The sequence below is a fragment of the Sparus aurata genome, chromosome 23, assembly GCF_900880675.1.
Source record: "Sparus aurata chromosome 23, fSpaAur1.1, whole genome shotgun sequence".
Lineage (NCBI taxonomy): Eukaryota > Metazoa > Chordata > Actinopteri > Spariformes > Sparidae > Sparus > Sparus aurata.
Genome location: NC_044209.1, coordinates 28,521,753 through 28,546,749, shown reverse-complemented (window position 1 = coordinate 28,546,749; position 24,997 = coordinate 28,521,753). Strand labels below are relative to the sequence as shown.

The following is a 24,997-nucleotide window of genomic DNA, read 5'->3' as shown; positions in this document are numbered from 1 at the left end:
AGGCTCGGACGAGGTCGGGAGCAAATATGTTTGGTGTGTTCGGCTCTGTCGGAAGCTTTCGGAGCCGCGCGGACGTTGTCGGATCCGACTGTGCATGCGAAGTCTGAGGAGGAGGGCCGTCGGACGTCTGAGCCATTGGATTCTCTGATTGGTTGTGTGCCAGCTGAATGGCCGTTCTGATTGGCGGTGTGCTGGCGAATCAGTGCGGTGTGTGGGAGGGACGGAATACTGTGTGCGCATTGTTTTTCTATGTACTCCGTTCCGTCATTCCCCGTTTTCATGTTTTGCAGTAGTGGCACCAGACTAGTTGTTATGTCCGTTCAGGACGAATTAATTTGTGTAAGTTTGGTAATGCCTTGCTGCATGTTTAGTATGCAGCTGTTTTTATCGGAAATAGTTAAGTTTCGTTTTGATCGAAAGTAAAGAGAGTTGCGTGCATAAGGTTCTCGTTTACAACTCACAACACAAGCGCCACCCGCTTATTGCATCTCGCGCAAGCGCAGAACGTACACGCTACTGTGGCGTAGGCAGCACGTCGAAGCGGTGTGTTCAATGCACCTTTTCTGCCGAACGGGTCAGACAAGAGGCAACGGAGTGGTCGGAGAGTGGTCGGATAAGGCAGTTGGACGTCTGGGCGGTGTGTGGGGAGTGGAGAGTCAGCCTGTCCTCCCCGCTCCTCTCCGTGTTTCTGTCGGGAGAAAACTGTCCACTGTCCGAGTGAGAAGATGCGGGCGTTGGGGCTCCAGCTGGCCGCAGTGCTGGTTCTGATTGCCGCAGTGTCCGGCGGCTCGCAGGCGGAGGTGATCGATGACATCCTGGGCAGCCTCTCCCGGGCAGCATCCTTCCTGGAGCGGCAACACGAGCAAATCAACCTGGACGGGGTGCTCGGGTACTTCATGATGCAGGGTGAGTACACAACGGTCCCGAGCTGGAAACCAGGTCCCGAGCTGGAAACCAGGTCCGGAGCTGGAAACCAGCCGCGTCCTGACAGCTGCATGAAACATCTGCAGGAGCTCTGCAGCTTCCTGTTCGTTCCTCCTGGCTGGTTCGGACCCACTGGGCCGTGTTCTGGAGAATGTGCAAAGGATTTAACTCTTAAACCACCTCTTGTTTATTTAAATGTTAGGACCTTGTTCTCACGAATGGAATGTAACTAAGTACATTTACTTACTCATATAGGTACAACAGATATAAAGTAGTTGCATAATGAGTACGATTTTACTTTTACTTTTTAATTATACTCTGATTACTTTTGTACTTTTAGGTAAACATTTCAATGCAGGACTTTTACTTGTAACTAGTATTTCTACACTGTGGTATTAATAATTTTACTCAAGTACAAGATGTGAGTAAAGTACACAGTGTTGTAATATTAATCCAAACACTGTAGTTACACACATTCACTAAAGCAAACGAATAGAAAGTAACTAAGTAAATGTACTCAATTACTGTACTGTAACTAAGTACATTTACTTAGTCATATTTTGAGGTACAGTAGATATTTAAACTACATTTACCAGCTACAACGCTAAAGTAATGAAAACATGAATAATCAATACTTTTAATCCAATAATATAATATATTATTCTGCATAATGAGTACTTTTACTTGTGGTAGTTTAAGAATATATTTGATGGTATTACTTTTGTACTTTCAGGTACATTTTTGATTGCAGGACTTTTACTTGTAACAAAGTATTTCCACACTGTTGTATTATCACTTTTACTCAAGTACAAGATCCAAGTTCTTCGTCCTCCTCATGTAAAGTAAAGTACATGTAACTTTAGGTAATGTGCAGATTACATGCTGTCTTTAAGCATTTGCATCAGTGTCTGTGAAGCAGTGTACTTTATTCTGAAATCATTATGAGGCAGGAAATTACAAAAAATGACAAAGATTACTTAAGAGAGATGAAAAGATAAAGTAACATGAGATAAGCATGACACAGACTTCCTCTTTACCTACATGAAACATGTTATCTCAACAGTTTACACAATATCTGCTGCAAACAACACGATGTGAAACGTTCTCCATGATCTGACATGTTTCAGTTTAAAGGTCAAAAATCATCTTTTCTTACAAGTAGGACCTTTTAATCAGTTGCTGCACTTGTTAAGACATCATGTATGCATGCTGGCATGGTGCTGCTCATATAATAGACATTAAGCTTTGAGGAATAAGAGGAAACAATCTCCTGTTTTCTGTGACAAAGGATTCATTTTTCATATTTATCTCATCATGTCAGGAAAACTACACTTGTTATTCTGTGATAATGACATAAATAAACTCCTGAACTTGAGAAAACAAATAACACAAGACAGTTTTTGGCTGCTGGTTCTTCCTTTGGTGAGTGATTAGGATTATAGATCGTGATTATATTGATCGTCACTTTATATTTCGGCCATGTGTCCACCCACACGAAGAAGAAAGTGTTTTAACTCCGACTTCCTGATCCTGATTCTTCTCTGCGTCTGTTTTGTGTCTCAGCTGAACTGAAGGAAGCGATTCGGACGTGGCCTCACAGCGACCCGGTCAGCTGGGCTCAGAGAACGACCGCAGTCGCTCTCGCCAAACGTCTCGATCAAAGCTTGGAGAAGGCCGCCACTGCCGTGCAGCAGAACGACCCCAAATACTACAGAGGTGAGAAAAGAAAACAAACCTTTAACTCAAGTTAACAACCAGGTGAGACAGGTGAGATTCAGGAGACACGGTGCGTGACGTTGAAGCTCAGCAGTACATGTGGAAACACAATGCAATGTCTGCTCTGATTGGTCAGCTCTCGCAGGCCTGAGCAGGCCCCGCCCACCATGTTTCCACATCAGCTGTGCCGTGCTGGGGGCGTGGCTGAGAGGGTTACAGTATCATGGTGACATCACAGTGTTACAGATGTCCTGACGGCTTGTTTAAACGCAGAAGTTATGGATACGAGCAGTGTGTTTTGACACTTTCACAGTATTTATGATGCACGTATAAGTAAAAAAACATTTCCTCCGTCCTTCTTGTCCTCTGTGTCATGCAGAGTTTGAGCCGGTGATGTCGTGGAGTTTCTATTTGATTCCTCAGACGTGGACGTCCACAGATCCCAGCCTGGTGTATTCCTCCACCATGACCAACGAGTGCTACGACGAGCAGCTCGGCGACAAATGTCTGACCCTGCTGCTGGGAACCTGGTACCAACACACACTGACTGAGAACAAAACACTCATTTCACCACAAGACATCTGAGTGAAGGAGGGATGATGGAGGTTCACATCAGAGTCGCTGTCTTAAGTTATTTAGTTAACTAATCTTAACCAGACTCACAGAGGGGAAAGATCTGAAAATAATCCTGTTTCAGTTTGAGTCTCCTCTGACTGTGTAGCTGTGTCCTCAGACTGCCTGTCAGGTCGTCCTTTCTTCTGATTGGTGGAGCTCACTGAGGTCACATGCAGCCTGAGAGGATCTGCAGATGCAACTCAGGCTAAAAATACATTTTCAAGTCCTCAGGAGCAAAAAAGGAAACACTCTTTAAAGTTTATTTTGATTCACAGTTAATATCCTCTGAAAAAGACGTGAGGGTTTTTTAGTCCACAAACGAAATTTACTTATCAAAAAAAGTCAAAAGTGAGGTTGCTGCTGTTTCTGTTCATCTCATTGTAGGTTTTCAGTTTCAAAACAAAATCTCAATAAGCTTCTTTTAATTTCAGTTTATCAGTCACAGAATCAACTTTTGAAATATCTCTCTGTCTCCCAGCAGGCGCCGAAGAAACACAAGAAAAAACAAAAAGTTAGAAAAACAAACGAGCACAGTTTGGGAAACTCTTCCTTTTTTCAGTATTTCTGTCTGAACCGTGTGTTTGTGTTCTGAGCAGGAAGACGAACGGGACGCCGTGCATCGTCACCAAGGCCTGCCGGGACACCATGACCCGCTTTGGTTGTCCTCACTACTCTCTGTCCCACCAGCTGTTCTACTTCATGATCGGCCAAATGGTGAGATGGATGTTGAATCATCACTCCTCCTTTGAAAAGCAGTCCACTGGTCTGCAGTGCACTCCTGTTACACTGATGGACTCGTTATGGAAGGTTTAAAAACAGATGAACAGAAAATATATATATATATTCTACATATTCTTATTTTTTAAAACTTGGGGCCATATGTATAAACCACGCACATGTGAACAATTTACTTCATGTAAATAAACAAATAACATGACTTTATATAAATAAAGATTTTATTGGGTAGTGACTACGACGTGTCACATGATACAACAGCTGATTTGGTGTTGCCCGAGGACATCGCCAAATCGCAATTTAGGCTCGAGCGAGGTTTTCCAGGACCGTACTGATGTTCTGGCCCATGATGATGAAGCTCATCAACTGGAGTGAGAGCACCTTCACCTCTTCGCTTCTCGCTTCAAATCAGACCCCTTTTTCTTTTTCCTCTTCCCGAGTCCGTGGCTCAGAACTTGCACGCTGTCACTTTCTGCCATTTCATTTACTTCATTTTGTTGCTGATGCCAGAACTTTAGCCTCCAAATAACTCTCGTTTTCATCTTTTTCACTTCTTCTTCTGGCATTTCTCCTCAAAACTAAACTAGGTAAGGTAGGGGCGTGTTTAGAGCCATTTATAATAAATCATCGGGAACAGTCATGCACATGGAAATAAATTCAGAATGATTTATGAGGAAAAGACAGGTGAGAACACGTCCTCCTGTTCTGTGTGTACACAGATTTCTTCACCTGAATGTATACAGAGTTTTATACATTTGGCCCTTGATGCCTACATTACCCACAATGCTCATGTCACTGGAGGCAGCTTACCACTTTACATGCAGCTCCTTCTGGAGCCACAGAGATGTTTCATACTACTTTTATACATGCAGCAGAGTCACTGCTGTCCTTGTTGCCTCGACTGAGCAGCCGACTGCTTGTGTCTCCTTCAGAAAGGCTGCACCAACCTGCTGAAAGGAGACACCCGAGCGTCCCGAGCCAACATGACCGAACACAGCTACAAGAAGATCTTCTGCTCCAACATGATGAAGGCCAACCAGGACCTCATCAAAGACGGTCTGACCGATCAGATGGCTGATATCTTCATGGAAAACAGTGAGTGTCTGCTCGGGGCAGGATCTCGACTACTGAGCTCTGCACCATCAAAACATTCTGATTTAAGATACAGAATACCGAACAATGTCGAAAAATGAAGGACTTCTAAAATGTTTTTTGACCTGCGTTCCTCTGCTCTCCATCAACAGTCCTGATGTGTGGAATGGCCGGTTTCTCCGACTTCTACAAAGCTGATTGGCTGCAGCAAATCCTCCGGCGGCAGGATGAGGAAGTGGGCTGCTTTGGGAGAGACAGTGAGTGTTTGAACAGCACGATAATAATCATCAATAACAGTTTAAATTACCACCTTAGCATTGTTTGGCTCCACCAACCAGTTATTCTGTAGTTTATATTCTGTTTTTTCATGAATTGTGGATCAACTGCTCACCCACAAAACCGTCAGCTGATTTTTTTTTTCTTCTGTTTTCTCAGAGAGCATCATCTCTCAGATCATCGGAGACGAGCTGCTGAAGGAGCTGCAGCCTCACAGGAGAGTGAAGAGGAGGGAGAAAATACTTCCAGGTCAGTTTGTGACGGATCTGATGAGGCGTCCTCTGCTCAGAGTCATCGTCGTCTTCTCAGTTTCTCAGTTTGTACCCCATCGATTCCTCGACCTTCCCACATTGTTAGATGTGAGCAGAGAAGATGCGAGCTGTTGTATTCATTAAAGAAAGCTGACTTCATAAATGAAAGAGTGACTTGTGGAGCATTTTATGACTGTGGTTTTAGTATTTTGTTGTTCCTCACTCTGTCTTCCTGTCTCAGACGGCTGTTCCAGTCACACGACGGGTGTGGCTGTTGGCGCTGTGGGAGGATACCTGAACTACTACCTGACAGAACAGGACATAACGAAGAGGCCACTCTCCTGAACCGCCTCTCCAACCTCCACCCTCGTCACACGTGTTCACACTGTAACAACCTTGTAGATCTTCAGGTAGAGCTGCTCTTCACCGCTGAAGGCTGACTTCTGACACAATATAATGTTTTATGAACATAGTTCTGTGATGACAGTGCTGGAGATGTGGCTGGTTATTATAACGATAAAAATGTGTTTGTTTATTCCACATGTGCTGAGTCTGACCTACAGCAGATGCCATTTGACGGTAGTGATGCTCCAATCTCTCAGGAAATGCTAAAAATGTGCTTAAATAATTTTAGTAGTTTAAAAAAAAGGTTAATCTGATCTCCAGCAAACTATCATCTAAAAACAGCTCAGGTTCCTGTCCATGTGGAGCCGTGAGGCAGGCGGTGTCATCTGGCTGCTGATCGCTAAAGAAAAATGCTAAATTTATATTTTTTTCCAACATTAAACAGAAAATAGGCAACTTTTTTTGCAGGAAATCTTCCCAGCTACTGTCATTCAATTACATCTGTCTGTATGATCCATCTAAGGTGCTTAATGTCACCTGTTTGACGGCCCGTCGTGATGTGTATAGTGTTTTATCCACAATGTAAAATCGGCTTTTACTTTGAGAATAACCAACTAGTTGTTTGGAGAAATCTAGGACGTATTTGGCGACCATGAATGTTTTTGAATGTGACCTTTTTCGCCTTTATGACAGTATCTGCTTCACCTGATCACAGAATGTGTCATGTCAACTGGCGTTTATATAAAAACACGAGAAACTTTAATTATAAGTATTATAGTAGTCGGCTATATTTGTAGTTTAATTTATAAATGTAATGTAAACAGCTTTCATCAGATATCAGCCATTAGAAGCCTGATTGGAGCATCCCTATTTAAAAAGGCAGAGACATATTTTATGTAGCTTTAAAGAAAAATGCCTGAATACTTTTGTTTTCAAAAATAGCAATCTTTATTGTCTTTAAATTATGTTTTTTCTGTCACAAACATTTTGTCTTCTGAATATAAAACGGGGCCAGTAGGCAGCTGAACAACCAGCACTGACCAAAGATGAAATATGCATGAACATTAAACGCATGTAGATGAACTTACATACAAAAAGCTCTCATGTATTTTATGTTAACAGAATAAACAACCAATAAAACAAAGTGTGCTGTGTTGTGACATTCACTTATAAATACAGATCATCTCTGACCTGAAGTGGAGCTTCAGTCGGAGATAGAGGCCTCGTGTAACAGTCATTAAGAGAGACCTGTTTGTTTGGAGGCAGGCAATTAGAGAAAAGACAAAGATTACTTAAGAGAGATGAACAGATAAAGTTACATGAGTTAAGCATGACAGAGGAGTCAGACTTCCTTTTTACGTACATGAAGTTATCAAGTTGTCTCAACAGTTCACACAATATCTGCTGCAAACAACAAGATGTGAAACGTGACCGAGCACATTGTACAGTTCATACGCTTCACATGAGAGGTTTGATGATGTGAGACCTGTTTCTGCCAAAACTCTCCCAGCTCGATTTCAAAATAAGAGCTTGGGGTGTGTGTGTGTGTGTGTGTGTGTGTGTGTCAGTATACATGTGCTGATTGTCTCTTGATTCCAACCACGAAGACACAAACAACATCTCCTCTCCGTCTGCAGCTGGTGATTTTACAGATCAGCAAACCTCTCAGGTCACAGTGGCACCTGTTTGATGATGTCACTTGTTCCAGCCAATGACCTCGTAGAACAGCGCCTTGAGTAGTCGAGCCTCGTAGGTGACGGTGTTCTTGCCGATGTGAGTGTGGATCTCCTCCAGAGGTTGCTCAATGATGGCTGGAACCTCCTTACCGTACGCTGGAGTCGACACAAACAAAACAACCGTAACAAGATTTAAAGGGTCACTCCACCAATTTTCCATACTGTCCAAGTTTGTTTACAGTTCTTGGGTGTAGTAAGAAGCCTTTTGTGGCTCCAGAGTAAGCTGCATGTCATCTGATAAATTGCCTACAGTGATGTCACTCAGTGGCTAAGATGCATTGTGGGTAATGTAGGCACCAGGTTTTGAAAAGAAAGAAGAATGTGTGGAGTAAAAGTGATATCTCTGGTTCTGTTGTATCGATTTTTATTATTTGGTTTTAAACTGTCCATAGTGAGCCCAACAGTGGAGTACTTTTCAAAACCCAAAGTTCACATTACCCACAATGCAACTGAGACACTAAATGACTGGTACATTAACCACTAAAAATGTACTGACACCAGAACTTGTGTGTGTGTGTGTGAGTGCTGCTCACCCTCGCAGTGCTCCAGGAACTGAATGCACTCCTGAACCACGGCGTCCCGCAGCATGACCATGTGTTTGGACATGTTCTCCAACAGAGACAGGAAACATCGCTTGGCGTAGAACCATGTGTCCGTCCCCAGCTACACACACACACACACACACACACACACACACACACACACACACACACACGCACACACACACACACACACACACACACACACACACACACAAATCTTAAGTGTTCCTTGTTGTGTTGGAGATTTTCTAGATGTGAGATTTTAACTTTCCGTCAACAGTAGTGTGCTAGCTAACGTTAGCCTCAAGGGCGAGAATGTTTGCTGTTGCCTGGCAACACCATCAGCTGCTCTGGGATGCCTTCTCTTGTTGGTTGTTGTCTGACTTGGAAAGTACTGATGTTATCATCCAGATTATAAATCGTAAATTCAAACATGTTTTGATATTCGTCTCTGAGCTGTTAAGTTCTATAAACTTCTCACATTCTCAGATAATCTGTGGTGAACATGTCTTCTGAAGGGGCACTGCACTGGTAAGAATATAATACATAAAATAAATATAAGATGAGAAGTAGTTATATAACACAATGTGTAATATAGTACAACAATAACATATAAAAAGTCTTTGCTATGCTAATGTCCTTGTTTTTTGTAATAAATTGTACTCGTGGTTTGACCACACAGGACGGTTCTAAGCAGAGACATCTTCCTTCAGAGTTCTGACAACACGGTTGGATTGTGAGAAGCTGCTCGCCAGGCTTCACATTCCTGAACTCCTGCTTTCACTGTGAACGTGACTGTGTGGTGGTGACTGTTGTGAGGACGAGAGGGGGAAACACTCAGGATGACGGCTTGTGTTCCCAGCTGGAGCTGAGTGGACTCAGCTGCAGCCGCAGTCTGCTGTTGTGACTGGACCGGATCAAAGGTCCCGAAAAGAGCTGCTCAGCCTCAGAGAGTCCTGGAAAGTATTTTTGGTTCTGAACTTGAGCTTTCAGGTTTGACATTTTAATGAGGAGGTGTTTATGATCTCCTGTCCTGCCCGATACTTTCAGAAAATAACAGCCAAACAACTTTCCTTCAGAATGTGCAGACTGTAATCTTTCAGGGTGACTGTGAGAACAATTAAATGGCCGACCTTCTTGTTGTAAGGCTCCAGGCTCTTGATGACACGAGAGATGCCGAAGTCGTAGTTCCCTTTGGCGCAGTAGAGCGTCCTGAAAGAAAAACACAATATTTGCATTGCTGAGTGGGATTTAAAATTCATACCTGACCTTAGGAAAATATACAGTATGTGTTTATGTTCAAAGTCAAAGTTTTATGAACCACTTTTTCAAGAGCTTCTTCCGTTTTCACTGAATGGCACTTGCTCAGGTGTCATATGACCTGTTGCACTAATCAAGATCCTCGCTTCAGAATCTCTGACATCTCGATGCAGAAAAGTCAAAAAGTTTTGACATTATGAACAACTGTAACAATTTGTAAGACTGGACTGTGTGTTCCTTACAGATGGAGTTTAAAACATGACAGATTAAAGATTTGTGTTGTGTTTACATTCTCAGTGTGACTATATCTTGAGTTTTGGTGAAGAGAACTGAGCATGAGCGACAAAAAAACTGAGCCGTTCGGCTAAAAGATAGCACATGGACCTGTTCAGGAGCCAAACTGTATACAGGTTGTGTCGAACTATACACTAGTGTTTTATTATTGAATCCATGCCCTCTGTATTGGAATCAAATAGAATTTTGATGCGCCTTAAGATTTCTACCTCTCTTAGATGTGACATAGGTCGACAGATGACTAAAGACGGCTGTAAAATACGGTCGATATCTTCAGAATATTTAGAAAGCGAACCTTGGGTGACAATATTTCGTCACAGATTCTTGGATTATTAATCTTCTCATGTCTCCTCGTATTTTTCTAACCTTGGTTTCATTTTATTTTCACTTAAAACAACTGAAATGTGTCAGTGTCAAATATGAGCCAAAGGTTGCAGTGGTGAAATATATTCAGAAATTTCTGAGGTTCCTGGAGCAGAAAGAAATGAGGAACAAAGCCGAGTGAAGGCAGATTATAAAAAGCTCACTCATGACTGTATGCTGATAAGCCTCCAGTGTAATCGGAACATGAGTCAGTTTTCTAGCAGGGTAGAAAAAGGCAGAAGAAGCTGGAACTCACCCGATAACCAGGTTGACGATGCAGAGGTGGAAGACCTTTTTGTCGGGGTCATCGTAGGAGATCTGCTCCTCCTCTTTCTCGATCTTCCTCATCAACTCCTCAGCCTGTAAGACGAGAACATGAAGAGGAAACAGAGGAAAAACCACAGGCATCAGGAGACTGTTAATCAATCCTGTAAAGGTTCTCCACATGGACACACAAAGAGTTTATATTTACAGCAAACCATGAACGCAGATCAGCTTTCAAACTGAATGACCAAAACAACTCCTGTCGTCACCTCAAACAGAGGTGAAAGAAATAATGTGCTAGTTACTGAAGTGAACAGCGTGTGACTCTCTCGTACCTCTTCATTCTGGTTGGTCATGATGTAGGACACACACAGGTTGGCCAGAACCACAGCGCTCACATTCAGGATCTACAGTGGAACACACACACACACACAAACACACACACACAAACATTAATCATCTCTTTGTTAAAACATTATTGAAGGACTGGTGCCATTTATTTTCTGGCTCATTTAACAGAACATCCGGTCAGTCAGCACTCAGACCTTAAAAGTTGTTTGTTGAAACCAACCCAGAGTTCGTGCTACCTTCCTTAAACTGACATCAGACTTTTTGAGACTTAAGTAAATGTGTAGAAAAATGATGTAGAATCATTTGAAGATCTAATCAATATATCTTCTTTTTCTGGAGTCATTTTTTGTAGAACATTTTGCCTTCATGTCTTAATGATTCATATGCTGTTTTGACGTTTTGACACCCTGAACATCTGAATTACTGACAAGTGAAATTTCTATCGTGATCGTTTGCTGATGATACGATAGATAACGCTGTGTCGAAGTTAGACATTTCAGTATTGTGACACCACTGCGAGGATGTGAAGAAACCCTGCTGAACAAGGCTGCTCTGATAAAATGAGTAACTGTCTAATATTTTGACAATAATTTTCTGAAAAGTCAAACTTTTCACATGCCAAAAGTATCGTGAGCCCCACTGCAAACAATCAATCAAAACAAAACCCCCTGCAGAACAGCAGAAAATGTGTAAAAACAGAAGTCATGCACAGATGTGAAGACACTGCAGAGATCAAAACACAGCTGTTTGGTCTCTATTGTTACCGAAGGTTTGCACTTGCAGGGACACTCCTGAATGTTACACTGCTCCACCTGGACACAAAGACAAACTGGTGAAGGTTAGTCCTCCAACTGTCAGTGAGTGTTTACCTCAAAATACAAGAAAGGGGTTGAGTGTTAGGTATAATAAATCTCACACTGATAATCGAAATCTCCCTCCACATTCTGCATGAATGTGACCTTCAGTCATGAAGCACTCACGTTGTCGTAGTGCTTCTTGACGATGGGCTCGTAGAAGCCGATGGCCTCCTTGTACTTGTTCTGCATGAAGAGCACGTGGGCTACGTTCAGCTTCCAGGTGTCGTCCTCGTTGCAGACCTCCACCGACTTACGGAAAATCTTCTCCACCATCTGGAAGTTCTCCCGGTTCCAGTAGATCTTAGCCTGGGCCATCAGGACCACGATGTACCTGTGGAGAGAACGGGCCAATCACACAGAGAGAAATAATCAGCGAAAATATTGTAAATTTGTGCAAAATATCAACAAGCAGCCTCCCAATTAATGTGCCACCTGTTTCAAATGCCATTCAAATATTTTACTTCTCACATCTCACCACTGTGTGTGTGTATTCATATATATATATATATGTATATATATTCATATGTTTATGTATATGTATATTTGTGTGTGTGTGTGTGTGTGTCCTCACTTCTCCTGCATCAGGTCGTACTCCTGCAGAGCTTTCTTCTGCACCTCATCTTCTCGAACCAGCCTGACGTCCTGCAACTTAGAGAAGATGGACAAAAAAATTACCTTCAACCAAAATCTACTGTTTATCTTGGGATTTATAATAATTACAACATTATAAGAATTCCACTTTGAAGAGTAAAACGGTGTTTGAGATGTCTGGAATGGTCGGACAGATTAAGCTTTATCTGATTTAGCCATTACAGGGTGACATACAGTATGTTTTAATATCAGTAATGTCTTAAGACAAAATACAAGAGAGAAATAAGAGGAAGGAGGTAAACAACCTGCTTGGCCAGCTTGCGTAACTGCTCTGTCAGTTTTCCATTCATCTCATCAAACTTCCTAAAAGCCTGCAGCAGAAAAGGACAGGAGGTGACAAACAGGTCAACATGACTTCATTCATGGAGGAAAAAAAACGGAACTAAGAACCAAACAACAAAACTTGAGCCATTCTAGAGGTGACTGATGAACATACAGCTGCACTGTGACTAGATGTTTTTGTAAATATTCATGAGAGAGATTTACTAAATTGCCCACAGAGTCGGCAGAATGTTAAAATGATTCATTACCTGACATCCTGTAAGTATAAGTAGATGCATCAACTATTCTAAAGCTACATTAATGATTTTTGGCCACATGGGTGCATCTGAAAGAGATTTATACACAACAGTGACTTCTATCACCTTATGAAGTTGTTATGGTGAATTGTGAGCAAACAGTCTTTCTACACAAGTTTTATTGGTGTCTGCTGATTGATGTGAATGAGACTAAATCATCCAGTAAATGTGTTCATAAATACATAAAACAAAAAGCTGAAAGACACTAAAACACTCTAAAAAAACGAAATCTGAGATTCAAATAGAGATTCAGTACATTGTTAATATAAGACATATTGATTAATGTTGCTCTTAATGTTTTCCCAGTTTATTATCTCTACAGTACCTCCTCTGGTGCCGTCTGGCAGGTCAACAAGGCATCAAGAAACTCATACATATACTGAAAAGGACAAAAACACACAACATTAATATGGATCCTGTCATTGGAGACCAGTCATGTTTATTAAGAATGTTTGTGCAGGAAGAACACACAGAAAATGTGGATTTGTATCCGTGCCTGATGTGACTTTTAATAAAAACATAACCACATGCGTCAGACCCTGTGTGTGACTTACTGGAGAGAGGAACTTGTAGGTGAGATGGGCGTTCTCTGCCAGGACGTCAGCTGCCAGGTCAAAGTACTGAGAGAGAAACAGATTGAGTCCAGCAGTGACATTAATACCATTTTAATGAAAGACCGTCGCCTCTCTGCAGCTCTCTGTGTGTGTTTTCAGCTCTTTCCACTGAGACTCAAACCACATGACTCCAAATTCTTTTCAAAACATTGTGACTCCCTGCGTGGACCCTCGGTGGTGTTCAGGCTGGTGGAAAATGCTGACACAGTCCCTCATGTAACAGAGGGTGGCATGTTTTTGATGGAAAACACCACAATAACTCTCCAGTGAAGACAGCTCCATGGGGTGGACACTGTCATGAAGACCAGCTCAATCTAATATCACCAGAATAACAACCCTGGTGTAAACATGGTTGTTACAGGGAGCTGTGGGTGGATATCGATGTTAATCAAGACTATCTGAGAGAAAATGTTTCATTTACTAAGCGATTAAATTACTGCAAGGTACGTTAATGCTCTTGTAAAAGGGGTTTCTGTTTGCTGTAGGACTGAATATAGATTCTGATGTTCTTTATATGAAAGGAACAGTTCATTTTCTTTTCTCTATATTCAAGTGAATATTACGATTGTTTTTTGCTTCAGACCTTAGACAACAGTACACCAGTAAAACATTAGACGGGGAATCGGAACAGTTGTCCATCTTCGCTGTTAACCCTAGTGTATCTAGTCTGGGACCTCCAGGGTTCAGGAGCCCGTAACACCGTTGAGTACCTCGTGTTTGCAGTAAAGCAGCAGCAGGTTTCCAAAGGTGACGGGCGGGAAGGAGGGCTGCTGCAGCAAGAAGGCCAGCTTCTCGAAACCCTCAGACGGCTTCGTGTCCATGTTCAACAGAGCCTGGTTGTGGAGTGTCACCGGGTCCAGCTCCTGCAAAACACACACATACACACATCACAGTTGGATAGCACGGGATACAATATGTTTCATACCTCTGTAAAGTCTTGCATTGAGACAAAACTGTACTGGGTTTATGACACAAACACGCAGAAACAATCATTTAGTTTGTTTCCATCTGGACTCTGACTGCACTGGGTATTAAACTCCACTAGGGGGCACTAGTCGTACACTTCTTTAACTCCTCTCAGCTGTAAGAGACAGTCATGACTCAGTGGCTGGGACAGACAGCACCAAGGACAGTGGCCCCGTCCCCGCATTAATTTTAATGAAGCAGTTTCAAGACGATAGAACTATCATCATTACCTCCATGTAAGCCTTCACACCTATGGCTCTATTCTAATATTCTATTAATCTCTGTTATCTCCAGGCTGTGAGCGGGGCAGGTCCGGGCAGCCTTAATTCAGATTAGAACTGAATAATCACACATTGCCAGTGGGTGTGGAGGATCCAGCTGCACACACACACTCACACACACTCACACACTCACACACTCACACACACACAGAAGAAGTACAGTAAGAGTGAACGGAAGATGATAGTTACCTCCTCTGATCTGGGGGGCATGTCAGTCAACGCGTCCTGAGCTACTTTCACTGCAGAAAATAATAGAAAAAAAAGAAAAGTCTGTATCAGTGTTTCTCCTGCAGACTTTTCTTTGCAGGATGAACACATTTAACAGAACAAAGCCTTGAAAATGATCATGATGAATATCAATAATCAATGCTTAAAGGTGCAATATGTAACAATAAGCCAACTGTTGAATGGGGGGCAGCGTATCACCAGAGTAATCGTTAAATGTTGCTAATTATGGCTGATATTGCACCAGTAGATATCTCTGCAACACAATACATAGACGCCTTAACTGCAAAATTGCAATTTTTTCACATTCCGTTGATAATTTTAATAAATGTTTTAATACTTTTCTACTGAAACAAATACATATTGCACATTTAAAAGCACCCTGTGGAGTTTTTGTGCAAATGTTATGCTTCTGTTCAGCGTTTTTTTATCAAACTAACAAATGTGTTGAATGCATTTCCCTTCAAATAAAACATCTGAAAAGCTGATTTGATGTAAATCCTGCATGTTTCTTTCTCTTGCCTCGTAAAAACACGGCTCCATGGCGCTACCAGTGGTCAAAATCTCAACAAAGAACAATTAAATTGATGTCACATCAAGTGGAAGTATAACAAAATTTAACAAATGGATAAATAGACAAACATATTAAATACAAAGCAATTCAAAAGATGAAAACTGATTAAAGAGTTTTCAACACATAATTAAGCCCAAAGCGATTTATGAACTGATACAAGGATAATTACTGGAAATTTGAACCATAAAATAGTCTCATTTATGGGGACATGAATATGATACAATTCATTAACACATTTTAAGATGCAGTCTTGAAAAAGGAGCTTTTAAAATAGATTCGATGTATGTCAGTAATTTAATGTACGTGGTAGTTTGGGAACCTTATTCCTCTGGACGTACGTGGATCTGTCATTGTCTAACTCCTGAAACTCTCTGTGTTACCTTGAACCTCTTGTAAGCTCAACATGTGAGCTCATCCCACAGACTCTGTTTGATAATGTGTCAGAGACCAGAGGAGGGAGGAAACCCCGGCTTTTGAAGATAAAAGGAGGCTCTACGAGTTCTTTCGCAGGTGGATTTCATCCTTTTCTTTCAGATTCTGTTTAACAAGCTGGAAACAACCCTGCTCTGTGAAAGTGACCTGATGTGAGCCACATCACACCACCTGTAGTTTAGTAAGGATAACTAACTATTAAAAACCAATGTTGTTGTGACTTCACTCTTCTTAAACAATATTTATAGCTATAGTTATAGTTACTGTTCTTGGCAGGGTCAGTCCTTAATTCTCTGAGGTTTGGTTGCTAAGAGCAATATATTTCAAATATTTTAAGCAGTTTTGATACTCATATTCTGTAGAATCGATACACCAGCTGCACTTTCTTGCTCTCTTTTCTCTGCCCTGCCTCCTCTCTCTCACTCATGTGCTGTCTTGTCACTTGTCTCACTCGCTCCATTTAGATACGGTGTTACAGCTCATTAACGATGGCATGTGCAGAACCTCCTGGATGACAACAAAAACAGCAGGAAAGCTGTTTGGAAATTCTTCGCATGTTCGACAAATGAAAGAGGAAAGGCAAAGGATACAAGCTACAGATCAGTGCTTACACAACAAGTTTAGCACCTGAATGACCAGGAAGGGCTAAACTGGTGACGGTTCCTGTTTCAGCACCACTGAAGCATTAAATAAGACAGCCCTGTAAACTGTTGTTGATAAGTGTGTTGTCCGGCTGTTGGAACAGCAGCCATCTGTAAAATCTCAAAGCTAAGCTAATCCCGCTCAGAGCTATCAGGCCTGAAGCATCTCAGTAGAATTTCACTCGAAAGAACAAGACTGATCTCAGTCAGGCGTAAATTTATTTAGATGCTGTTGCACTCGATCTTTTAATGAAAATCTAAAATTCTGTAAACTCCACGTTGTTTCAGTGTTTCCCCGGGGTATCCATATGATATCAGATTTGATATTTTGCCCTTTGCCAAAGTTTGTCTTCATTTCATATTAAATAAACTAAATACAAAAACTACACAACTTCCTGTTGACTTTCCTGCTTCATCTGCTTTTACGTTACACGTTTCAAGTTTCAGACAGGGTTAGACACTGAATGAGGTTCTTACTGTTCTTCAGCTGGTATTCGATGGCGGCTTTGAGGTTGGAAGCTTCGATCAGGGCCGTCTGCTGCAGCACCAGCGTGTTGCCAACGCTCGGGAGGTCGATTCCCTCAGTCGTCAAGCCGACACTCAGCTCTGGCACACAGAAAAACCATGCAGGTCAAAAAGATCATCAAATAATACACAAACACAACATCACCTCAGTATGAGTGGCTGGAACTAGACTGGCTAAAGTCACTCTGCAGTGAGATGAAATGGATTTAGAGGAGTACGTCTGCTGTCAGTTAAATTAACTACAGTAAAATCAACACAGATGAGATGAAAGTGGTTCACAGTGTTGTGGTTTTACCTGGATGGTCTTTGATGCCTCGTTCTATGATCTCTCCGATGTATTTGTGTGCCTGATCGTAGTTCTTCAGGTTGTAGTAACACAAGGCGATGTTGTAGGACAACGCTGACAGACAGAAGAGGCAGAAACACAAAGAAACAAGGATGAACTTTCAGATTACAGGACAGTTTTTGAACCCATTCCTAATCTAAAAGCGTCATATGAGGCAATTCAAAATTATAGTTTTGTATGTATTCGTGTGTGTGTGTGTGTGTGTGTGTGTGTGTGTGTGCGTCTTGGAATATTACCTGGCACGTATCCCAGCACTTGCATGGCCGACATGAACTTCTTACAGGCCTCCTCGTACTTGCCGTCCTGGTAAAGCAAACAGCCCATATTGTAGATGTAGTCTGGGTCGTCCTGGGGCAGCTGCTCCAGCATGGACTGTACACACACACACACACACACACACACACACACACACACACACACACACACACACACACACACACACAGGTACAGTTAGAATTCATGTGTGTTTTTGGCTGTAAATGACAATAATTTACACCATATTGGACAGAAAAGCTATAATTTGTATGTATTATCAGTGAATGTGAGAGAGCTCGTCACCTTGGCAGCAGAGTAATCTTCCTCACAATATTTGATGCAGGCTTGCAGCTTCACCATCTGTGCCAGAGAGAGAGAGAGGAGGGAGAGAGAGAGAGAGAGAGAGAGAGAGAGAGAGGAGAGAGAGAGAGAGAGGGAGAAGTAAATTAGAGTCATGATGTGAGGAGCCAAGTGCTGGTTTGACTTTGGGGCAAAACTTTAAACGCGAACATGAACTCCAGAGTCTGATCCAAAGTGTCATCCATAATTCATTCTCATTACCAGGAACTGATTTTTTTCTCTGAACAAAATGTACATGAAACATAATATTTCTTCCTTATCTTATCATATTGACAAGGTGGAGTTAAATTCCCTTTACAGGCAGCATTATTTGAACTTAGTTAATAAAAATGAGTTTCTTGTTGCTGAGCTATACAGATTTCTGCTCGATGCTTTATTTAATTTGTTGTTTGTTTACGGCCCATATGCATTTGTTAGGGCACTTCTGTCGAACAACAGCTCCCAGTGATGGAAAGTGTGTAACAGATGGAGGGAACAGAGTCAAACAATTCCAGTGTAAACAAGGTGGTGTTCTTTAATCGCAAATTTTAACGCAGCGATGGAACACCTGGGCCCGAAAACTTTAATTTCCTCATAAACAAAGCAGCAAGTCTGAGTGGAGCTGCTGCAAAGGTTTAGGTGATACAAGAGTTTTTGAACCCGGTAGTGTGTGTGTGTGTTTTTGTGAAAACCTTGGTGTGACTGCTGGGGTTGTCAAGCACGAAGGAGGCCTTGGTGGCTTCAGGATAAGCCCCAGCTTTGTACAGAGACTGAGCGTAGTACACCTTGTACTCCTCCACCTCTGGGTGCAGCTGGGTGAGCTGCTCGTAGCACTCTGCTGAGTTGGTGAAATCCTGGATGTGATAGTAGCAGTAACCCATCAGAGACAGCGCTGCCCTGGACTGGGACAAAATTGAAAGCAAGAGTTATGTAGTGAGTAATGTTTGTGACATAAAGTCCTGTTTTATGGATAAACATGTTAATCATTCTAATCTTTTGTAAGTAACTAAGACACAATGAAATATACAAATAGAGTATCTGCAGGTATCACAGCAGCAAATGTAAAAAAAAGTAGTTTTTGGGAAGAAATTTTAATCAGAAGAGAAAGATCTTCATTGACTGATTTTTTTTTTTTACGACTAAACAAACTAAATAAACAAACTCTCTTTGTTTTCATGACTGAATAAACTGAATAAACAAACTGACCTTAAAGGACGAAACAATTTACATTTTACTGTGTTTATATTTGGCGGACCCTGCCACCTTTCTAGCTTCAAACAGTGTTTTCCTCTGAGATTGCCTGTTTTGTCTGATTAACAGATCAAAACTCACATATTCAATTCAGAGTATAAGATATATCCCCACATTTGAGAGACTGACACCTGTGTTAGTTTGATATTTGTAGAGCTGACACACTCCATTAGTTGATCGACAGAAAAAAAACAACTATTTTTATAGTTGATTAATCCTAATACATGAAATAAGTCTACAATATTTAGGGGGATTTGCTGCTTGTCTTTGTCATATGTCAGAGTCAACTGAGTATCTTTGGTTTCAGACTTTTCCTCAGCCAAAACAACACATTTGAAGATGACACCTTGGTCTCTGGGAGGCTCTGGCTGGAGTTTCTTCACAACATTTTATTGACAGAATGATTAACAGTAGGTTGATCAGTTGATCATGAAAATAATTAGTTGCATCCCTCAGTATTCTTGCCAGAAAATTAATCAAGGATCTAAACTGTTGCTGATTTATTTTCTTTGGATCGAATCAGGCTCATAAATTACGATTCTTAGTCCAAATATGAGAAAAACAAGCCCTCAGACATGTAAAAAACATAAGTCTACTCTGGACATTATCATTTACAAACTATTCCACACTTACCTTTGTGTGTTTCTGAAGTTGACCATTTAGGATGTGAATTGCTTCCACATACTGGCCATCTTTAATCTGAAAGACAGATGAGAGTTAGATGAGATGGTTTTATACAGTGTCTGTTATCATATTAACATCATTAGCACAATCTGACAACCTAGCCGGGAACACGTCACAGACTCCACTTGTCGTTTAACAAGCTGTTTACATAAAGCAAGCTAACACTATGTGCTAAACTGGTTCTAATAGACTTGAACAACTAGCATAATTCTAGCAAACTATTTAAATTAAACAGGTAACGTTAACAGTGTATAGTTACGCTGAACTGCAGCACTGATAACGATACCGATTAGCAAATTGAGGTCTTATCAAAATAGTTAACAGTTATATTAAATGTAATGTATGCTGAACGTATAAGCAGTTTATCACAATTCCGGGGAGGTAATGCCAGTCAAATGAAACGGTTCTGTTTGTCTGTGAGCAGAAACACAAGTTAAATCAAACTATTTTTGAGAGGAGTTTCGTTTACCGTTAACGTTAGTTACGTGCAGTGTTGACGCTAGCTTGCGGCTAAACCCTAAACCGAAGAATATTCTCACCAGTTTGTAGATTGTAGCCGTGTACTCCCCGTCTTTTATAGCTGTCATGACTTCAAACGAGTAGTTTTATCGACGAGAAATTACTCGAAACGTTGTGTTTTCCCAAACTCATGAATATAGCATCAAGCTAGCTTCTGTTAGGTGGCTAGGCGCTGTTACTTAGCAACGGAACAGACCGGAAATGGAATACGTGACAGACATGTCTGACAGCCAATCGCGCAACAGAATGGATTCACACGACCCAACCTGTTTTTTTTTCCAAATTCAACCTTTATTTAACTGTGTGCAGAAAGTCGTTGATAGTTTCTTTCTTTCGTTCTTTCTTTCTTAAGAAACAATATATTACATTTATATCAAATGTTATTTCATGCTTATTGTGACAATTACAGTTGTAGACTAAGCAGGAAGAGCCAGAGATATAACTGAAAGACTTTGGAAAAAGGACATTTCTAAATTCAAAAAAAGGAAGAGATTCTTATGAAAACAAGCAGAATGAAAATGTACGTGGCTTTTAAAATACATTGAAATTAAATTGAATTATTATTTTGTCTTTACTTATGATTTCATAACATCTTCTTTCTCTCATTCTTTCATTCTGTCTTTCTTTCTTTCTTTCTTTCTTTCTCTCAGACGCTGGTAAAATCCACTAATGATCTCATAGGCTGTGGCTGTGACTTCATCCAAGGGTCACAGGAAGGAGCACACACACACACACACACACACACACACACATGCACACGGTGGTCAAAACAGACGGAACCAACCAAGGTGCTGGCCCTTCGCCTCAAACCCAAACCACACTGTTCTGACCACCGGGCCTCTGTAATGATGGGGAAAGGGTGGATGCTGTGTGTGTGTGTGTGTGTGTGTGTGTGTGTGTGTGTGTATGTCTGTGCTTCTGTATGAGTGTGTTTGAAAGTGAGAGTTTTTTTATGATGTGTGTATGCATGTGGATGCATGCTTGTGTGCAGCTGGGGTGTGTGTTCTCCTTCTCCCTCTCTTTCTGCACTTTCTGCATGCCTGTCACTGCCTTCTGTTGGAGTATTGGGAAGCTTTGCAGTAGAGGAGCTCCAGAACAACAGGTTTACGCTATTAATACACAGGTATGTGCAGAAAGCAGCATTTTATTAAGATATTCATGTTTACTTGATTTTTTAAAAATTGAATTCCAGCTCTTTTGTTTTTTAAAAACAAAAACAGACCAAACAGCTGAAGAGCTGAAGTGTAAAATCTCTTTCGTTGTTGCTACTTTGACAGAAATAAGACTGTATTCAGGATGCGTAGAAGCATGAGCTTTTTAAGTGTAATGCATGCTTGAGATGAAACTGAATGGGACACTTTATTAATGTTGAGCAGGAATATGAATAAGGCATCTGCCGTTTAAATAGTGAATGACTCTGGGAAATTGTGTAATTCCTCCATGTGCCTTCTTTCATTGCAGGGCCAAACTTATTTCATGGCTGCCAGATCGAGTCTGGTTAGAACTGATGAGATTTTGGTTGTGTTAAAAGTACATGTGCAGTCTTGTTGTGGTTGTTTATGTGTGTGGGTCTGTGTGTGTTTGTGAGTGTGTGTGTGTGTGTGTGTGTGTGTGTGCAGGGTGCGTTAAACTGAATACAACATGAACTGATGAGATAACTTATGACACCAAAACCATCTACGTGTCTCTAGCATGTCTCTTATCCTGGAACATGTTGTATTACAGGATATGTTAGAATTCAGCTCCAAACCTCTCATCAAAAATATCAATTTGTTGCCACAAACATGACTGGAAAATTGTTCCAGCGTCTCGGTTTTGTTGCCACAAACACAGCTGCAAATACCCTGATGTCTCATCAGAAATATCTGTTTTTGTTGCGACAACTACAGCTGGTTATGTCCTGGAGTCTCGTCAGAAATGAGCAGTTCTGTCGTCATTAAATAGGCTAGAAATGTCCCAATATCTCATCAAAAATGTGCAGATTTGTGGAACTATATGGCTGGTAACTGTCCATATGTCTGGTCCCAAAAATGCAGTTTTGTTTTGCCACTAACAGGCCTGAAAGTGTGCTGATAAATGACCAAAAATATCCTTTTTGTTTCCACAAACACAGAAAAGAAAAATTGTCCTACTATTTGACTTTTTTCTTTACTAGCACGGCTGGAAAATGTCCAGAAATCCTGTTGGCAACACCAGAATATGTTGCCACTAACATGGCTGGAAATGTTTTAGGCTTATTAACCGTCCGGCCCAGCTGTCACTCAACCAACCTCTCCTCCTCTGAACATATGAAATGTACGACTTTGAACTTATCTTTGGTTTGTTGACATTTCACTCTGGCTACTTTCCAGAGAGAAGTCTGGCAAATTCAACACTTTTTTGCCTCCTTGTCTTTTTGTATTCTGTCCTAACTGACTGAAACACTGACTACAAACCTTTTACAGCCACTATAATGGCAGAATGGCAATCTGAAGAGAGATGAGGTCTTTCATTTTTTTTCACATCCAGTTTTTAGCTTTTGCTGACGAGCAGGTCTCAAATATTTATCTAAACACACGCGTCCAAGACTTCTAACTGTATAGTCTACACGAGCCTCTGTGTATTATTGCAGATGTGTGTGTGAGATCATGTGGGCGTGTGTGTGTATATCTCTGGAACAAATATGAAGTAGGTTGTACTCGGCATGTCCCTGCAGCTCTCCTTGCAGTTTTCCAGGCGTCCCTGTCGGTTCATTTTGTGGATCAGCTCTCCGTCTGCTGCTCGGACTCACTCCTTAATGCGAGCTGACTGCAGGAGCTGAGACTTTAGCCTCGGGGCTTCGTCTCCTGCGCCGCCATCTGACACGCCTGGAAGACTTAGAAGTTTTCTTCTCTGAAAAGTTAGATTTCCCGTTTCTCTGCTTTATTAGGAGTGATCGCCACAGTGGTCGCAAAGCTATACAGAGTTTAACACGGGGCTGAGGGATGGTGTAATCCCTGCAGCATGCTGACTCAGGCCGGGGAGAAGAACATTTATAGACTACAATAAAGACTGACGGAGAGAACTGAGAGGATGTCGAGCACTTCAGTCACCGAGGAGGAGACTTCATGAAGACTAAAGCCAATAAAAGGAGCCTGAATGCATGATTTAATTATACTGTATTAATGAAGTGCAAATAAGTAAACGGAGATCGAACTGCTGCAGTAAATACTTTGGAGTCCACTTTCATTCTCCGGCTCGCCTCTAACTGTTTCTATTAGCAGTTTAGTGCTGAGCATGTAGTGTTCAGTGCAATGTGTGCAATGGCTAATGAAGCTAATAGATCTTTTAAATTTAAATGTCAAAGCTTTATTGGTACAGGAAACAAATGTTTACATCGCCAGAGCAAGAGAGAGAAACAACAACAACAACGAACAGAAAATAGAAAATGCACATTGTCAAAACAGTTGTGAAATAAACACTCCAAAAATATACGCAAACAGAAGAAATGTGATTTAGTTCTTTAAGATATATATATATATGCAGATGGTTACAAAAATGGCTGAGTTTGTTGGTTAAAGTACTTACAAAACTTTAAACTGCCATCTGAAAGCGACTCTCACATGGTAAAAAGTCAACATTTACTCTGGGAGGGTTGAAGCTAATTTTTGGGGCGATGGTGAAAAAGTTCATCTGTAGCCTGTTTAAATGCTCCAGGTCCAACAGAGCAGCTTTAATCACCTCTCTCTCGTCACCCCGTCCATCCTCTGCCTCCAGACGCTGGTCTCATCATGGCCCCCAAACTGAGCGTGCTGCTGCTGTTGCTGACCGTCGCCACGGTAACTGTGCTGGCCCAGAGGCGACGCCAGCCGTCGACGAGCGGCACCACCTCCGCCACCAACGAGGAGTGGAACTACAAGGATGGCTGTGAGCACCCAGATTACTCTCTGTTTACTCTGGGTCAAAGGTCAAGTTCAGGGCTCGTCATGGTGGTGTCAGAGGTGAAAGATGACACGAGGGCTAAACTTGGATGAATGACACTGAGTACCTTAGAATGAGCCTGTTTCTCCTATGCTAAGCTAGGCTAATAACCTCCCGGTTCTCAGCTAACTCTCTGTAAGAAACTGCTGACCTGCATCGTTACTCTCAGTAAGATCAGCCCATATTTTTCTGACTGTATAAAAGTCGTTTACTGTTTGTTTTTTGTGCAATAGTAGTAAATGTTCTGTTTTCTGTCACAGCTGAGAAGGTGAACATGCGCGGCGTGGCCAACCTGACTCAGATCCTGGACAACTGGAGGTTCGACATCCTGACCCAGATGAGAGGACTCCTGCAGAACGACCACCAGTCGCTGCTGCCGGACTACGCCAGGTACGGAGGGCAGAGTTTGAGCCGTGTCAGAGGTTATTATGACGAGTTATTGCAAACGTTAAAATACACAAGGTCACCGTATCAACAGCTCTGTAAACCACGGTCGTTCTTGATCTTGGAAAGAGCAGCTGTCATAAAAACTTCTCTACAAGATCGATTTCTGATC

At 41.6% G+C, this 24,997-nt stretch overlaps 2 protein-coding genes across 5 annotated transcripts; one reads left to right on the top strand and one right to left on the bottom strand.

Annotated features, from left to right (window-relative positions):
- The first annotated feature begins 534 nt into the window (after positions 1 to 534).
- Positions 535 to 7,098, top strand: c23h16orf89 (chromosome 23 C16orf89 homolog). Its single transcript, XM_030408018.1, has 8 exons — positions 535 to 906; positions 2,488 to 2,640; positions 3,020 to 3,170; positions 3,852 to 3,969; positions 4,923 to 5,085; positions 5,235 to 5,339; positions 5,518 to 5,607; positions 5,851 to 7,098. Exons 1-8 carry the CDS (start codon positions 726 to 728, stop codon positions 5,952 to 5,954), a joined length of 1,065 nt encoding a protein of 354 aa, XP_030263878.1. The 5' UTR covers positions 535 to 725; the 3' UTR covers positions 5,955 to 7,098.
- On the bottom strand, positions 6,879 to 20,711 carry ift70 (intraflagellar transport 70). 4 transcript variants are annotated; one of them, XM_030408014.1, is made up of 20 exons: positions 20,523 to 20,711; positions 19,933 to 19,998; positions 18,741 to 18,950; positions 18,013 to 18,069; positions 17,691 to 17,826; positions 17,404 to 17,508; positions 17,061 to 17,189; positions 14,901 to 14,950; positions 14,175 to 14,327; positions 13,405 to 13,470; positions 13,176 to 13,229; positions 12,518 to 12,583; positions 12,193 to 12,269; positions 11,745 to 11,952; positions 11,529 to 11,576; positions 10,749 to 10,820; positions 10,406 to 10,509; positions 9,366 to 9,444; positions 8,224 to 8,353; positions 6,879 to 7,786 (listed from the first exon to the last, which is right to left on the bottom strand). In XM_030408014.1, the coding sequence occupies exons 1-20, from the start codon at positions 20,568 to 20,570 to the stop codon at positions 7,650 to 7,652; spliced, it is 1,995 nt and encodes a 664-aa protein (XP_030263874.1). In that variant the 5' UTR covers positions 20,571 to 20,711; the 3' UTR covers positions 6,879 to 7,649. The 4 variants fall into 4 exon arrangements, with proteins under 4 accessions (XP_030263874.1, XP_030263875.1, XP_030263876.1 ...); XM_030408015.1 differs by having other exon boundaries at positions 12,193 to 12,263; XM_030408016.1 differs by lacking the exon at positions 11,529 to 11,576.
- Positions 20,712 to 24,997: the final 4,286 nt, after the last annotated feature.

Excerpts from the sequence above, each read along its gene's own strand:
- ift70 (XM_030408014.1), bottom strand. The coding sequence starts at position 20,570 with ATGACAGCTATAAAAGACGGGGAGTACACGGCTACAATCTACAAACTG. Across the intron at positions 17,190-17,403 it reads AGGCATCAAAGACCATCCAG|AGCTGAGTGTCGGCTTGACG; the intron begins GTAAAACCACAA and ends TCTGTGTGCCAG. Across the intron at positions 14,951-17,060 it reads CGAATACCAGCTGAAGAACA|TGAAAGTAGCTCAGGACGCG; the intron begins GTAAGAACCTCA and ends TATTTTCTGCAG.
- c23h16orf89 (XM_030408018.1), top strand. The coding sequence starts at position 726 with ATGCGGGCGTTGGGGCTCCAGCTGGCCGCAGTGCTGGTTCTGATTGCC. Across the intron at positions 3,970-4,922 it reads ACTTCATGATCGGCCAAATG|AAAGGCTGCACCAACCTGCT; the intron begins GTGAGATGGATG and ends TGTCTCCTTCAG. Across the intron at positions 5,086-5,234 it reads TGATATCTTCATGGAAAACA|TCCTGATGTGTGGAATGGCC; the intron begins GTGAGTGTCTGC and ends CTCCATCAACAG.